The following is a 15,127-nucleotide window of genomic DNA, read 5'->3' on the forward strand; positions in this document are numbered from 1 at the left end:
GTCTTGTGCTCCTCCATTCTGGCAGCTGATGTCTGACTGTAATCATGTTGTGTGCTGTCCGGGCCTGGGCGCGCGCTGCAAGGATGGTGTGTGTGTGTCTCCCCGGCCACTGCTGCTGCTCGCCTGCTGCGAGATCCGCATTGGGAAATGGGGTTCAACTGAGAAGAAATTATTACTTCTGGAATGAACGCAGCAAATATGCCATACTAGGTGACAGCCTGCCAAGAGCAGTATCGCAGAGCTCCCGTTGCTAAAGCCTGAGTGCCCACTCTTCGTCAAGCGCACGCAGTGGCTCTGCATGTGCGGCTGCCCCGTCAGTAGGGCTGTGCCACGAGGGGACGCTGCCTGCCCTGGCCCCTGACGTGCGGGCAGCTTAGAGCATTACCTGTGTATTCAACGTGTGTCAGTCAAATATCCAAGGCTGCATTCTCTGGGGGATTTCAGCCATCCTGGTCTTAGATGCCATGAAGCCAATGTAAGAATTTTAACACCAGTTTGCACGTGTACAGCTTTTAGAAATGAGCAATCTCTTTGCTGAGGGGCTGAGTCACAGCAGAAGCCACACTGCTGTTCAGAAGTAGGTGAGAAATCAGGATCTGTAGCAGACATTTATGCTCCCGGAGGGCAGGGGTCTCTTTTCCTAAATCTATTCTGTCTTCCAAGCTGCAGTACTCTCTCTGCGTTTTTGGAGAAGACAGAATAGATTTAGAAAGTGGCTGCTTATCGATTTATGGTCTTTATGCTGGACATGGCTTTTTATTAAAGAAAGCAGATACTCAATACTGTTAACTAGTAATGGGAATTGACTTTCCACTAATTGCACAGAACCTGGCATTAATACACTTTAATAGAAAATGGGCCTGCGCGCTCCTGATCAATCACGAAGTTTTTCCTGCCTGCGCTACAGACAAAGGACTCCAACAACAGCAACGTGGCTAAATAAGATGTTTTATTTATTTATTTATTTATTATTCCTCCAATTATCGAGATAAGGACACGTCTCCAGGGCACAAGAGAAAGGCTTCAACTCAGCTGCTCTTCCTTGGTCTGCGTGTCCCACGGGGACCGTTACTTCCTGGTGTGCCGTTCTGCCCCGGTCTCCTGCTTTGGGCAGAGAGCAGGATTCGGTGCAGTGGGGAGATGGTACGTCTACGAGCAGAGTAAATGTCCTTGAAGTAAGGCTGGCACTAGAAACAAACGGGTATTAGTATTGGCTTCTTTTAAATGCCAATGTTAATGTTATGTTCATGCTACAAAACAAATGGTGCGTGTTCAGCTTCACCTTCTGGCTGCACATTACCTGAGCATGGGGGGTTTTCAGCTGCACTCCGCAAAGCCCCAGTCCTGTGCCTGGGCTTGCTGCTCACGGGGCAACTCTGGTCACACAGCAGCAGTCCCTGTGGCTCTCTCTTCTTGTCCAGAGAGCTCCTGTCCACCAAAGTCACGGCTCCATGTCACCGAAGGCTGGTGGGTATTAAAAGCACCCTGCTGTTATTTAGGAAGCGGGGTGCCTGGAGGAGCCACTCAGTGGGGTCCAGCTGTGCTTGGCATGGCAGAGGAAGGCCGGTTCACTCACTCACAAGTGCCACAGGAGAATTTTTCTTCTGCTCCTTACCAGAGAGGGAGACGGACTAAATGGAATCCAGACTCACTGCCCCACCAAAACTCTCACAGAAAATAGCAATACTTGCTCTCTCAGAAAACAGTGACTCAAAGTGTAGCAAGTGGGAGCCCAGGCCCCTCCTAAGCACTATTACCAGTCAAATAAAGCAAATAATAATAAAGGATTGCTGTTTTACTTCGAGCACTTAAATAAAACAGTTAAAACCTTGCTAATGGCTTGTGACGTTCAAGCGTTACACCAACCAGCTCCTAGAGCCAGCCCCTGCAAACGGGCAGATTTTTCACCAGTTTCAGACTTTTAAAGAGCCTGAGTCCACGGCTCCATCTGAAAGCTTGGAGTACCCTCGCCATTGGAACAACTTCTCGAATAGTCACAGGTGGCTTTCAGTTCTCCCGTTTGCCTCCTCTGTGCCCAGCAGAAAAAAGCCCATTTTCTACCATCAGCATGCCTTGTAGTGTTCTAGGCACCAGCAATGACATGGGGACAGACAAAGGGCAAAGCTAATTAATGCTTCATGCTAGTTAATGATGGATGTTCGTGTCATGTGAAAATCATTTTTAGCTCCCTGCAGTTCGCTCAGCTTGACTCCTGCTGCCAGCCTGCCATCAGACAGACCCTGAGACGAGCCGGACACAGCAGCGCTGCGTTTCCCTCCATAAACACTGAAGCAACTCTGCCAAAAGAATCTTGAATTTTTGAAAACCTCTGACTCCCACAACACCCCTCCCATGACGAAGCTGAACCACAGAGGTGAACTCCCTACCCTGAAATCCCCCTCTCGGCTGGTCCAAATGGCTACAGCTTGTTGTCGTAGGGGGTTGGCCAGGGGCCTGCCATCAGAAAAGACAGGGGCTTGGTCTGGCAGGCAGCTTGGGACGCAATGTGAACGTTGCTGATCAGTGGTAAAGCCACCTGTATTTGTCTTTCTTTCGTGAGATGGTAGCTATTACACGCGTAGTCACTCCGCTGGCAGTGCCAAACAGCTGGCTGCTTCTGGAGACTTGCAGATATGTGGAGCAACTTGCCCCTCAGGAACAGTTTATTTAGTAAGACAGGACTTAAAAGTGAAAGGGTAACCACTTCTGATCATAACCTTGGCTTTGCACTTCTAGCAATTATACTTTAATTGCATTACGCTATTTGAAATAGAATGGCAATTGGAAAAAAACAATTTGACGTTCCCTGATGCGTACTCTGACATGCGTTATTTGCTTTTTATTCAAATATAAATGTTCTCTGTAATACTATCAAAGAAAGGGGAAAAATAAAGCAAAATTGAAATGTCAGTAGCGATTTCTGACATGTGAGAAGCATCATCAACTAGGCAAAGGTTTTCAGTTCAGCTTAAAAAGAAAGCCGGTTGTGAAATTAGCAGTCGGAGAAGAGAAAGGATGTGTGTGAGAGGGAGAAGAGTCGCAGCTCCAGCCCTTCAGGAGAGCTGGCTGTTGCACATGTTGGTATCAAAATATCAAACCAGCTACCAGCTGTAATTGTGTGATAAATGGCCCTTTCAGATTACATTGAAGCAGAAGATGCAGAAGGATAATTTCCGACCTTACTGTTCACCACTGAATAATTGCTAGGGTCAATAAAAGTCGACGGAACACAGGTTCCCTGTGCTATAGAAAAGCATCTTCACATCTTCCTTCTCAACCTCTCTCCGGAAGATCCAAGCAAATCTACTCTGATCAGTGGCAACTTACTTACACCGCCTAATTTGTGCCTGGTATTTCTGTGAGGTGTGCTCCAACTAAGCTGGCTGGATAAACCACATACATGCAAAGCCGTGGCTCGGGGCATCACCCCATTTTGGGAGAGATACCCAGAGGTGGGTGCATGCATGAAAAGCTGGCTGCTGCAGTTCACTCACAACTGGAGGAGGAGAAGCTGCAGACATCTTCTGAGGTGATTTTTATGATGGATTTCCACTGTCAGCGGCCCTGCATTCTCATTAGCTCCAAAACAGATCCAGCCCAATGTTTTACTTTGGAGAGTCAGCAGCTCACAGACAAGAAATTAACACGGGGCAGTCATAAACCAGAGGCAGTTGGCACAGATGAGGTTAGATAAATTGTGCCATTCTGTTTTTTTTTTGTTTTTTTTTTTTGTATTTTAGATAAAAGCAAAACCAAAACCAAAACATTACAGTGGGAAGAAAACCTTCTTTTGAGAAAAATTAAATTCTGGGTTTGCCTACAGATATAATCAACTTTTGACTGTTAATTAATTCCTCTGTGCTTTGTGCCCAGCTAGTTTGTTATGGCTCCATCCACAACAAAGCACGCGGAAGGCTATCTGTTCTACCTTGCTGTGTTTGATGGGCTTGTCCTTATCTCCTGGGACAAGTCAATAGGACTGCTGATGTGAGCTCACTGCAGAACTTGCTATTGCCGGAGAAGCGTATAGGCGAGGGGGCTTGATGCAACACCATGGCTGTAGCTTGATGGAGCCTGTACAATTTAGGAGTCTGGCATGAGGTTGTACGTACTACGTAAGTGTATTTAACAGACTTAGTAATGCTGATTTTCTTTTCTCTTAGATCGAGCTCAAACTCCCAGGAACTGGCACAAAGGTAGTAATTGAAAAGTAACCTGAAGTATAATCACTATGATTAATAAGGTTAACTGTTAAGGAGAGCTGATTGTCAGGAGAAAGATTCTAGCAACATTGAGGTCAGCTGGTAGGAGTTGGCCCACGCGATTGGAAACTCCCAAGGGAAGTTTCACCTGCCAGAGCAGTAAGATGTTTTAAAACAGAAGGAGCAGGTGGGAAATTTCTTTATGGTGGGGGTTGCTTCACTGAACTGACTTTTTTATTATTTTTGTGGGCTTTTTTTGTTCCTTCAAAGTTGCAGTAGAAAATGGATGAAGTGGAGAGAGAAATTCATTTTCCTGACTACGTCTGGACTATCAGGTACTCTAACAAAAATACTCAAGTTAGGAAGTTTATTATGCTACTGGAAGTCAGTAACATCTGATTTTTTACCTTTACGCAGAGCAGTTGTGTTAACGGAATAGCACTGTAGAGTCTCTATATACATTAGATGATGATGTTTGTTTCTTCTCTATCTGGACTGGACTGTGGAGAGTGTATTTTGATCATTAAATCCAGTTTCTTAGAAGGCTGGTGAGGCCTGAAGTGCTGTGAATTGAGTAGGATCTTTGAATTTCCAGTGGCTTATCTTTCAGTTCTGAAGTCGTAATGATTCTGGTAAGTGGCTAACCTGGACTGCTTAGCTGGTAAATGCTGCAACTATTTTGATCTTGTTTTTTTGATATATAAATTGATGTTTTCTGCTTCATGCTATTAGCTTAGTAGCCAAATAGAACAATTTGACGTTAGTACTGCTATTAATTAAAACGCAAGAACAAATAAAAGAATAACAACAAAAATCAGAAGATGACTGAAGGGAATTGCTTTTGCCTCTAGTTGCAGCTTGGGCTCAGCATGGATGCTAAATCCCTTTTCCTGTTTACTCCCTGGAGGTTAGAGGCAGCAGTGCTGTCACCTCTGGGTGAGAGGGAGAACTGGGCTTGATAATGGTGCACTAACTAGAAGGGCAGGTCATTCTGTGTACTAGACAGATGGAACTTGCTGGTGAGCCCATGTGCAGGGCTGCCAAAGGGAGCTGTGGGAAGAACACAAGATTTACAGCAGTTTTTTCACCACTTCACAGGAGATCCAGGGGTACTGTTCCCTGTCCCAGCTGCCCGTTATCTTGCTCTACCCTGACCCACAACAGCTGATGCAGTACTGCTGGCTGCCGATGTTGCCACTCTATCAATAGTATCTCCAACAGGTGTGTGAGCTTGGGGGGATATAATAGGGCAGAGCACAGGAAGGCCACTGTGGGAAGAGATGCACAGCCTATCTGGAGGCTGCCCTCACTATTTTTGCATGCACGGTATGGCAACTAACACCTGATGAAACATGAAGAGGCAGATAAAGGGGGAACATGAGGTGAGATGCACAGTATGGCAGGAGGACTGTGTTGGGATTGGGACGTTCTGGAGGCTTGGGTGGCTATAGCTTTCCCATGGGTCAGAGTGAAGTGGTATTTCGTAGTAAAATACTGCACTGGAGTACAAACATCTGTCTGAGAAATAGAGCATGTGCAGTTCTTCAGCTGCATGCTGCACACTGGAAGCAGCAGCAGGGTGAATGCTGGAGAGTCTCCTGTTTTGCCAGTGAGTGCAGACCCCTGCTGTGAATGGGCTTCTCAGATACCTAGCACTGGATTTCTAAGAGCGTGGTGAGATAGAAGCTTTTAGTCAAGTTTTTATAGTGAACGTTGCAAATCATGAAATCTATCTGTAAAGAGTTGGGGTGATCTCTACTGAAAGAACTAACAATCAGCGAGATACATAGGGGTGAGGGAGAAGCTTCTATAAAGACCCTGAGAACATCCATTTCTCTTAAGTGCTCATCTTGTGCTTGAGTCTGCTATATTCCAACCTCACAGACGTGGAGGTTGTGCATCTCTTGTCTTGGGCTTGATTCCAGAATCTGTCCAACAGGGAAATCCTCTCTGCCCCAAAGGCAGTGGCTACACCTCTGGAGCGCACCAGAAGTCAGTTCACGTTTGCAGTGAGCTGATGCCCTCTGCTGGACGTGAGGAACTTCTAAAATACCCCGAAACGCTGCTCTTTTAAAGCGGGATACTAAGCTTTGAACAGAACCCCTACAACTGGAGTGAACTGGACAGTTTAATCACGGTCGTTCACGCCTACCTAAAGAAACTTTAATATGTGGTTGGAGGAGAGCTGTTAATCTGAAATTTAATGAATGAACATAAGAATAGTTTGGGCAGGGCTTCTACTCTGTTAGTCTGATAAGCAACTTGCAACTGAAGATCTTTAAATACAAGTATAGTCCTTTTAATAAACTGTTCCTCTACTATTAGTAGGATTTAAAAGCATGCATAACTTAGAAGTTGGGGAGAAGTGGTTAACCAACTGAAAGAACGCAACACTGTCATTACTACAACATTAACTGATTAGAAGTCAGTATGAATGCAAGTAAAACTTTAGAAATGCTTGCTTGAAGAAATATTGGGGAATACTATCTAGGCTATGAAGGGAAAGATGTTAAATGGGAGTTACTACATGTCTGTACATCCTCCATTTGTTGAGAAATTAGTTGAAAAATGCTGAAACTGTATTTATTGACATAAATACAACTAAAATGTAACCCCCTCAAATGAGTGGGAAACAAAGAAACTGAAACTGAAAGTGATGTTTGTTTTTTCACAAGACTAGAGGAACGCAAAGGCTTTAATGCTGATTCTAGCACGGTAAGTTGTAGCTGTTTTTGTTGTGTAACAAGTGACAGGTGTGCACCTGACCATTTAACTTCTCTGTAGTTATGTCACTTTGGGATTTCAGTGTTTGCTCTTGTGCAGTTGTCTACTGATCTTTTCTGGCGAATGCTGATAGCACCTAGACTGAAAAGAACATTCAAAGAGGCCTCAAGTTGTCACCTTAACTCAGTTTTCTGCTTTTTCTCCATCCTTCCTCCCCCACATCAGACAACGTTAAAGCCCTCTATCTGTCCTTGTTTGAACACTCATTTGAAGCAGAAATATTTTTTCCAATAAAAGATTTCTCCTGAGAAAGCTAGCTGAAAGACCCCCTGTGCCCATCTCATAGGCTTGGTGTCAGTCAGTCTCACTTCATGAAAGTAATCAAAAAGACCAAAGAAAACTGAAACTGTGTCCAGAACACCTGAAGTACTAAGCTTGTAACATCAGCTTTTTCTGTAACTATTAATACAGGTGATGATTACATGTTCGCCTTGCTCATGTTCTAAATTTGATGTGAATTTTGCTGTGAGAATTAAACCAGAACAGTATTTAGCACTGCACTTGAGATCAGATATCTGGAGCTTCTGTTTAATAAAATCAAACTGATCAATGGGACACGCGTTATTCATAAGCCAGGTTATTCTATTGTCACTGACGTCTGTCTTTTGAATATGTGAAGTTTGTCTAGGCATTAATTTTTGCTATTAATATCCAAGGGCAAAAGTTCTAACAGTACCTGGGGTATATCTGCAGTTGGCCTTTCTCTTTCATGCATGCAGAACTGCAAAAGGTTATAGCAAAACTATGAACGGCACCTCTTATGGAAAGTAGTTGTTTCTCTTGGCTATATTCAATAGAGCATACTGTTTGATAGGCTTACTTGGAGTACTTCTGAAAGATGATTTGAGTTGTGTATTAGGCTGTTGGAATAACTTTTTTGTGGTATTTAACTTAGTAAAACCATCCAGGCAAGTCAGAAATTCATGGCTGTAAGTTTTAAATCTAGCAGGAGGGTAAAATTTGACTTGTAACAGGATGTCTCTAACAGATGCACACAGCAGGGGGACATGGTAGTGTATGAAGACATAATATTCAACTCAATATTGTGTTGAATGCTAGGCTTGCTAAGGAAATAGCTCTTAACTGAGAGTCCAAAATATATAAGTAGGGCAACTGAACACCCAACACTGAAATAAATTCTTTATACAGGAACAACCCAATGCCTCCTATAGCTTCTGCAGCAATCAGCAGTGCTCAGTACTTACTACAGGTTTTCTGTCAAACAGCAGCTCTACACAATTTGTTAGAAGAGAACTTGAGTGATTTATTTGGGAAAGTCAACGCTACTAGTGTAAAGTGAGAGACCGACTATATTAGCTTTTCGGAGACGCAGAAAATCCTAATAATGGGATCCTCTGGACAAGTTAAGCTATGGGTAGACTTAAGAGCATTTCACTTCAATGAAATTGAACAGCCACTGAATGGTCCAACTGTGGGATTAGGTGTTAATAAGTTTTACTCAACAAATGGAAGCTTGTTAAGAATGGGTACTGCTGATTCTGGTCACATTAAAAAAAAAAGTAATAATCCATAAAAACCCACCATCAAGCTTTCAAGATTGAACTGGCTTTCTTTGCCCTCTCCCTTTCACAGAGATATATTAGTATTTTCATCTAATACAAAATCGTTGTTTACAAGCTGTAGCAGTTGCAAATATGGATCAAGCGCGTGACTTCAAGTGCTGTTAGGATAAACATGTTCTGCAGTCAAAGTGTACTGTATTAAATGCTACTTGCATGTAATGGAAGCCACAGATATATGTTTGTGGAGTTGCTACCTGGAAAAGAGTAAAGAAATCTGCATGATGATACTTGTGATAAATGTGGCTGGAAACCAAGGCTAATGAGACAAGCATGCATTGTTTGTTCTGATCAAAAAAGGAAGTCTATTTATTTTCTAAGCAGACCTAACAAATGTAGTACAAAACAATACTTCACTAGGACCAGCAGATGTCAGTAAAACTCAAAGCATAACTTTAGATTTTGGGGTGACAACCTTAGTGACACTTAGTATAAAATATGCTAAACAAATAGCAAGATTATGTAACTTTACCACATAAAAGCCTTAAGAAACCAACAGTTAAGAGTATTCTTGAACAAATGTGATGCAACAAACATGCAGATCTTCTAAGTCTGTCGCAGAAGTATCAAGTTCATCCAACATGTAACACAAATACCACGGAATAACATGTTAAATGTCAACTAATATTTCAATTACAAAATCTCATTTCCATACATCTTGTAATTCTGCAAGATTTAAAGTTTCTGAGGATAAATGCTGCATGAAGCAAAAAAATTCAACTGTTTTTTGTAGCAGTCTGGATATTCTTAGTTTGGGAACAGATACTTGAATTCATTTCAGCTGCATGTAAACCTTTACCTTAAAAACAAGCAAAAAGAAAAAAGAGGAGAGGGCTGTTGAAGTACCAGTCCAGTCCAATTATAGACTGATTACAAATTCAGCAAAATTGGTTTCTGTGTAACAATTGAAATAAACAGTACCATAATGAAATACTTTAACATATTAAGCTGTCAAGGCATTGAAAAGTAACACTTGAACAGTGAGGCTCTTAAATTCATAAGGATAACTCGATCACAGATCCCAGTAACTTGGATGGGATCTGTACTTCTAAATACCTTTGAATCAAGTCAAATGGAAATGACTGACTTTCAGATGTAGCTGGGATAATCTATAGAAGACGTAGCGTTCGCTATCAATACTGGAGAGAGCGTTATTAATACTGGATATAACTCTGCTGATAATTTAAAATAGAGTTTTACAAAATGATCCCAAACCATGAGATTCTGAAAAATGAGAGATACGTGGAGATGGCAAAAGCAGTATAGGAAGTGATGGTGAGTGGCTAATATGTCACAGGAAAATAGCACCTTTATACTTTATTATAGTGCAAGACTGGTCAATGAGAGCTTGGATGAGTAACAAGACAGTACAAGGTAGAGTGAAGTGTAACAACAAGTGGTATGATTAAGAAAATTTTCATAATCATACTGGGATAGGATGTGAAAGTACATTAATCATGTAGAGCCTGATAAATTCCAGTGGATTTCATAAAAAAATAAATGTGTTGCATTTCAAGTATGGAACATCATACATCCAGGTTTAAAAATAAAAAGCATATGCACTAACCAACATGCTTATTTCGAATGATTTCTCCTCCTTCAATCTCAATCTGCTCATATAGCCACTTGCGGTCACAGCGACATTCAGCCCCACACTTATTGGAGCCACACTTTGGGCAAGCATAGAAACACCCCAGGCAATCTTCATCAAGACAGTCACAGAGGTCCATCCCACTGTAAAGCAGTAGTCCCTGGCTATCGTAGACCTTACTCTTGGCTGGTATAACTTGCCTGTATGATGAAAAACAACACTTATTTCCTCGTCAAAAAAGATCCACACACTTCAATGCCAAGCAGCTAACAGATGTGGACAGAAGTTCACTTTTTTGAAGGTGTTTGTTTTAATGCTGCATTAATTTAAGATGTTAATGTACTCGACAATGTTTCCCAGCTTTATATTGTATTTCCAGTATAGTGCTTTGGAACTAGTTTCAGGAACAGGAAGCTTTTATTTCTTCAAATATTTATTAGGAATAACACTTAGGAATATTTATGAGGTAAACTTTATATTACCTTTCAAATGATGTGAAAATCTCCCTTAATTAAATACAAGGATCTGACTTGCACGCTTTTGTTTCTGAAGTGTAATTACTGAGTTTATTGAAATACGACATTATTTCAAGTGTACTTGGCCATACTGTATTCAAGTTTAATCTATTATCAGAGTTTTATGCACAAATTAATAGCTTCATCTGTTATCTATGCAGTATTGTCACACCTAACAAAAACCTTGTCCGTATTTTAAGCATTTGAAATATGGACTGTCTGCTATCACTACCTTGTTTTGTTTACATCAGCGAGTAACCTTCAACACCCTCAAAACAAAAGCAACCCACAGACAAGAAAACATCCTCTATACAGAATGTGTTATAGGGACACCAACTATCAGACTTCTTATTCTTAAGAGAAAGCTAACGATAATGTAAATACAGGAAGCTGCTCACCTGTCTGAATTAAATGATGTACTTTTTGATTGCAGCCTTCTTTTTTCCCTCTTACTGGTCTCAGGAGTGAATTCAGTCTGCCGCCCTGGATTAGCAAACTGAAGAGACTTCAGAGCCTTAGCCGTGCGCCCCTGAACAGAGACAGAAAATCTCACTTCATTATGAATATAAATCTAAATGCACGAGAAAATATCCAGTCAACCCAGAATACTGCAATAACTTGGCCAACTGTTGACCTCAATGCTAACCACTGGAGAAGACTTAAGTTGTAAGTGTTATACTGGAGAACCAGTCTCAGAAAGCAGTAACACAAGCTTTATAGTGCAGTTTTAATCAATATTTTCACATTTCACCTTCCCCCCTGCCATTAGTGTCCTAATCACGCTGATGGGCATATTGAAAAATATAGTTGGGTAGCTGCTCCTCAAATGCAATCCTGTTCTACTACAGGGCATATGAGGATGAGCTCTTGCTGATGTTGTTTCCCACACCCGCAAACTTCTTGAACAAAGCATCCAAAACCGTACAAGCTGTATTCTGATTTCAGTACTTAAAGCATCACCCTCCCACACCAGTTCATTACTGCCCCTGAACGAACACCATGGCCTTCGCCAATCAGACACCACACCAGAGTACACTTAATTCACCTCAAAGCAGGCCCACCTGGTACTGAACTGCTAGAGACAGTGGATGTTTTTAAAACTGAAGAGACTAAAATAAAGTTTATCTCAACACCCTGAGAAGGAACGTTTGCAATGTTCAGTTTTAAGCACATGAGCTTGCTTTTTGCAAGGCTTGAGTAACAGCTTAAAATACTAGCAGCAGTCTGGTACTTACATAATCTTAAAGGAGTAAGTCACCCTAGTACATGTAGTTATTTAATTATAAAAGCCGTAATATTTAATTAGGGAAGAGGATTTTAAAGGTAAAAAAAAAAAGTGGAATGTGTGTATTTGCTCATTTCACTGAGCAGTCCTCCAAGTAAAGGATTAAATATAGTAAATTCCCATGCATCAAAACGACTACTCCCTTTCATATTTCTATTTTTTTTAAAAAAAAGTTTATTTATGTAGCACTGCATGAAGCCCAGTTCCGATAGTTTTCAGAATTTAGGGGGAGTGGGAAAACTGATCCATATACGTACGTCCGAATCAAGTTTTCTTCTTTGGCGCTCTTCAGATTCGACATCCACGCTTCCGTTTATTACCTGCATGCATTTAGGACAAAGCTTCCAGCCAGGCACAAACTGTCTTCCAAACTTGGCACTTAGAAAAGTTGCGTCATCTAAGTCAATTGCACGCAAGTTTTTCTTTGATAGCTTTCTGTGCATGTTAAAGGGATCACAACATGATTTTTGCAAGTCTTCAAATCTTTCAATGTAAATTTTTGCGTGATGGAAGCAGATAGTGTTGTTCTCTGAAAGGGACATGCCAGTCCTAAGCTGAAGCAAGAGCAGATCAGACGAAGATATATCTTGCTTAGTCTTGAAGCCAGTGTGACGGGTATAATATGTCTTATGGCACTCATTGGTAGCTTGAAGCTGAACTCCAACTGAACAAGGATCCATTTTACTGTATCAGAACAACTTATTTCACTTATTTTGCCTAAAATGAGTTATCCGAAGTCTCTAGTAGTTTCTATGAAGATCACCCTAGAGAAAGCATTAAAATCAATCAGATTTGTGCTGCAAACCTTCATCTGTAATCTTGACAGACTAGGTCTGCTCCGGTCACCCGTTTCCTGGAGGGCCCCCTCTTGGCACCCTCCCAGCTGGGCAAGGAGAGCTGCTAAGATGGCCCACGGGAGGAGATGGCTTCTGGATGCACAAATCACCCTTCTGGTGTCCGAGTGGTTTCTAGGGAAAAAAAGCCGCCGCACAGGCTCTGATGTCAGTTAGCACGTCACATCCAGCAACTCCTTCCTGTGTGCTCTTCCCACACACTCCCAGGGAGCAAAGGAAGGCTTGACAGGAGCAAGTCAATGCACGCAGAATGCCCCCCAGCCTTTCCACGGAACAGCAGCCCATGGTATGTGGGAAGAGCGGTAGCTCTGCATGTGTGCAGTCGTTCTGGTCAGCGGGCCCTTTGCACGCAGCTCTTTCCACCTGAGTTCTGTGCAAAAACTGAGCAGTCATTTAAAGTTGCTCAAACACAAGAACTATTACAAAAAATAAAGCTAGCTATTGCAGAGTGGTTTTGCCCATGCCCAAGCTTGTTGCAAGTCCAGGGCTAGCCCTAAATACGAGAGCCTGAGCCGATCTTGTGCTATTTTCTACCATAACAAAATGGGAAAAAAATTCTACCTGAAGAAAGGAAATAATTTGCTTTCCAAAACCTTAAAGTGACTATGGCCTAACTGGGATCTTAATGTCCACCTACACACGACTCTGCAAAGACAAAAATCAGAGAAATGAAAAAGCACATCTATTTGTTCTACCATCTTTTTAATCCGTGAAGGTATCAGCCAGTTGTCTAACAGAAAAAGATAGACCGGGATGCTACTTCCAATAAAACAGAAGGAAGCAGCATCACACACAACCTAATGACGAGAGACGTGTAAATTTAACCTGTATAAAGAAATATGAACATAGCAGCTTTAGTGCAAAAGCTTATCACAGAGCAACAAGAACTTAATAGGCCTTACAGAACGCTCAAAATCACTGCCTTGGGCATTTTTGCAGCAGAAATCCCCGTGATTGTAATGCTTCATTTATTTATTTACGTATTTAACTGGGTGTGTATATGTGAAGCAGTTACATGACACACTTCGGTGTATGCACAGCAATTTAAAGGTTGTGCACAGGACGTGCTACTGTTGAGTGCTTCCCCTGTTCCAAATATAAATGACACAACTGGCTATGCTGAGACCAGCCAGCTTGTTTTAAGGGATAGGTTTGTATCTTGTTCAGGCTGGGGCAGAGCATAACAATTAGTTTTAAACAAGGTGTCTCAGCCTACTGTGACGAATGCTCGTGCTTTCAGATCTACAGCAAGAACAACAGAGGCACTACGAGTCCTGAATGTGGAGGCACACTGTTAAAACACCTGAGTATGAGAAGAAAAACAAGTATCATTCTGAAAAGAAAACAAGGTCAGCTGTTTGTCTTTGTTTTCACTTTACCTGTACAGAAAGACTTAAGTCAACAAGTTAATAATTAAGGCTTATTTAACATTGATTTCTCTGTGTTTTTAAGCACTACAACTAGCCCAGTCCTAAGCTGCTGGCTTATCTGAACTCATCTCTGCCGTAGTTTCTGTACTCCGAGTCAGCTGACAAAGACCCCTCCCGTGAAGTTTCGGCCTCGCACAGCTCTTCAGGCCTGCACTGAGGGCTCCAGGCAGAGGACAAGCAGTGTACGTGGGTGCAGTTTTTACCAGCCATGTTCTCAGTGCCTGGTTCTCAGCGCACCAGCCTGTGACCACGTAAACGTTCCCCGCCCGTGCCCACTTCCGAGCTTCCACTGTGGTGCTGCCTCTGAACGCCGTCGCTTCTATCTGTGCCAGAGAACCCTCTGGCAAACTTTGCTGTCAGCAGACCAGCCAAACCCCGAACTCCTCTTTTCCTCTTACCACTAAGCGCACCCCGCTTGCCCTTCAGCCCACAGCGCGGAGGGAACCTGTTCTCCCTGACGGGATTCAGCCAGCACCGACCTGACTCAGAGGGCCCGCTGTCCTTCCTGTGCCACGGCGGGTAATCGTCACCGTGCCACCCTCAGAACCAAAGCCGCGGGCAGCACCCCGCTGGCCCCAGCAGCACGGGGTCGCGCCCCAGGCCCGGCGGCCCCTCCCGCGGTACCTCGCCGTACCCGGCCCCCGCTCCGGGACCGCCGCGGCCGCGCGGCGCCGCCTCACCACAGAGCGGCGGCGGGGCGCAGAGCGGCGCTTCCGGCCGGGCGCGGGCACGGCGGCGCCCTCCGGCGGAGCGGGGAGGGAACGGCAGGGGAGGGGAGGCGGGCACGTGCTCGCGCCTTTCCCGCCTCCGGCGCGTGCTGCGGGGCCGGGCGCGAGGCGCGGCCGTTGGGCTGAGGGGAGCCGGGCGGTGCCCGTCCCGCCGGCCG

General features: G+C 43.4%; 1 protein-coding gene across 6 annotated transcripts; it reads right to left on the reverse strand.

Annotated features, from left to right (window-relative positions):
• Window positions 1-930: 930 nt before the first annotated feature.
• ARL14EP (ADP ribosylation factor like GTPase 14 effector protein) lies at window positions 931-14,764 on the reverse strand. 6 transcript variants are annotated; one of them, XM_035328127.1, is made up of 5 exons: window positions 14,721-14,764; window positions 12,215-12,721; window positions 11,071-11,201; window positions 10,134-10,357; window positions 8,845-9,365 (listed from the first exon to the last, which is right to left on the reverse strand). In XM_035328127.1, the coding sequence occupies exons 2-5, from the start codon at window positions 12,635-12,637 to the stop codon at window positions 9,283-9,285; spliced, it is 861 nt and encodes a 286-aa protein (XP_035184018.1). In that variant the 5' UTR covers window positions 12,638-12,721; window positions 14,721-14,764; the 3' UTR covers window positions 8,845-9,282. The 6 variants fall into 6 exon arrangements, with proteins under 6 accessions (XP_035184022.1, XP_035184018.1, XP_035184019.1 ...); XM_035328128.1 differs by lacking the exon at window positions 14,721-14,764 and adding an exon at window positions 14,028-14,260; XM_035328126.1 differs by lacking the exon at window positions 14,721-14,764 and adding an exon at window positions 13,898-14,260.
• Between the last annotated feature and the right edge of the window lie 363 nt (window positions 14,765-15,127).

Source organism: Oxyura jamaicensis, chromosome 5, assembly GCF_011077185.1.
Source record: "Oxyura jamaicensis isolate SHBP4307 breed ruddy duck chromosome 5, BPBGC_Ojam_1.0, whole genome shotgun sequence".
Classification (NCBI taxonomy): domain Eukaryota; kingdom Metazoa; phylum Chordata; class Aves; order Anseriformes; family Anatidae; genus Oxyura; species Oxyura jamaicensis.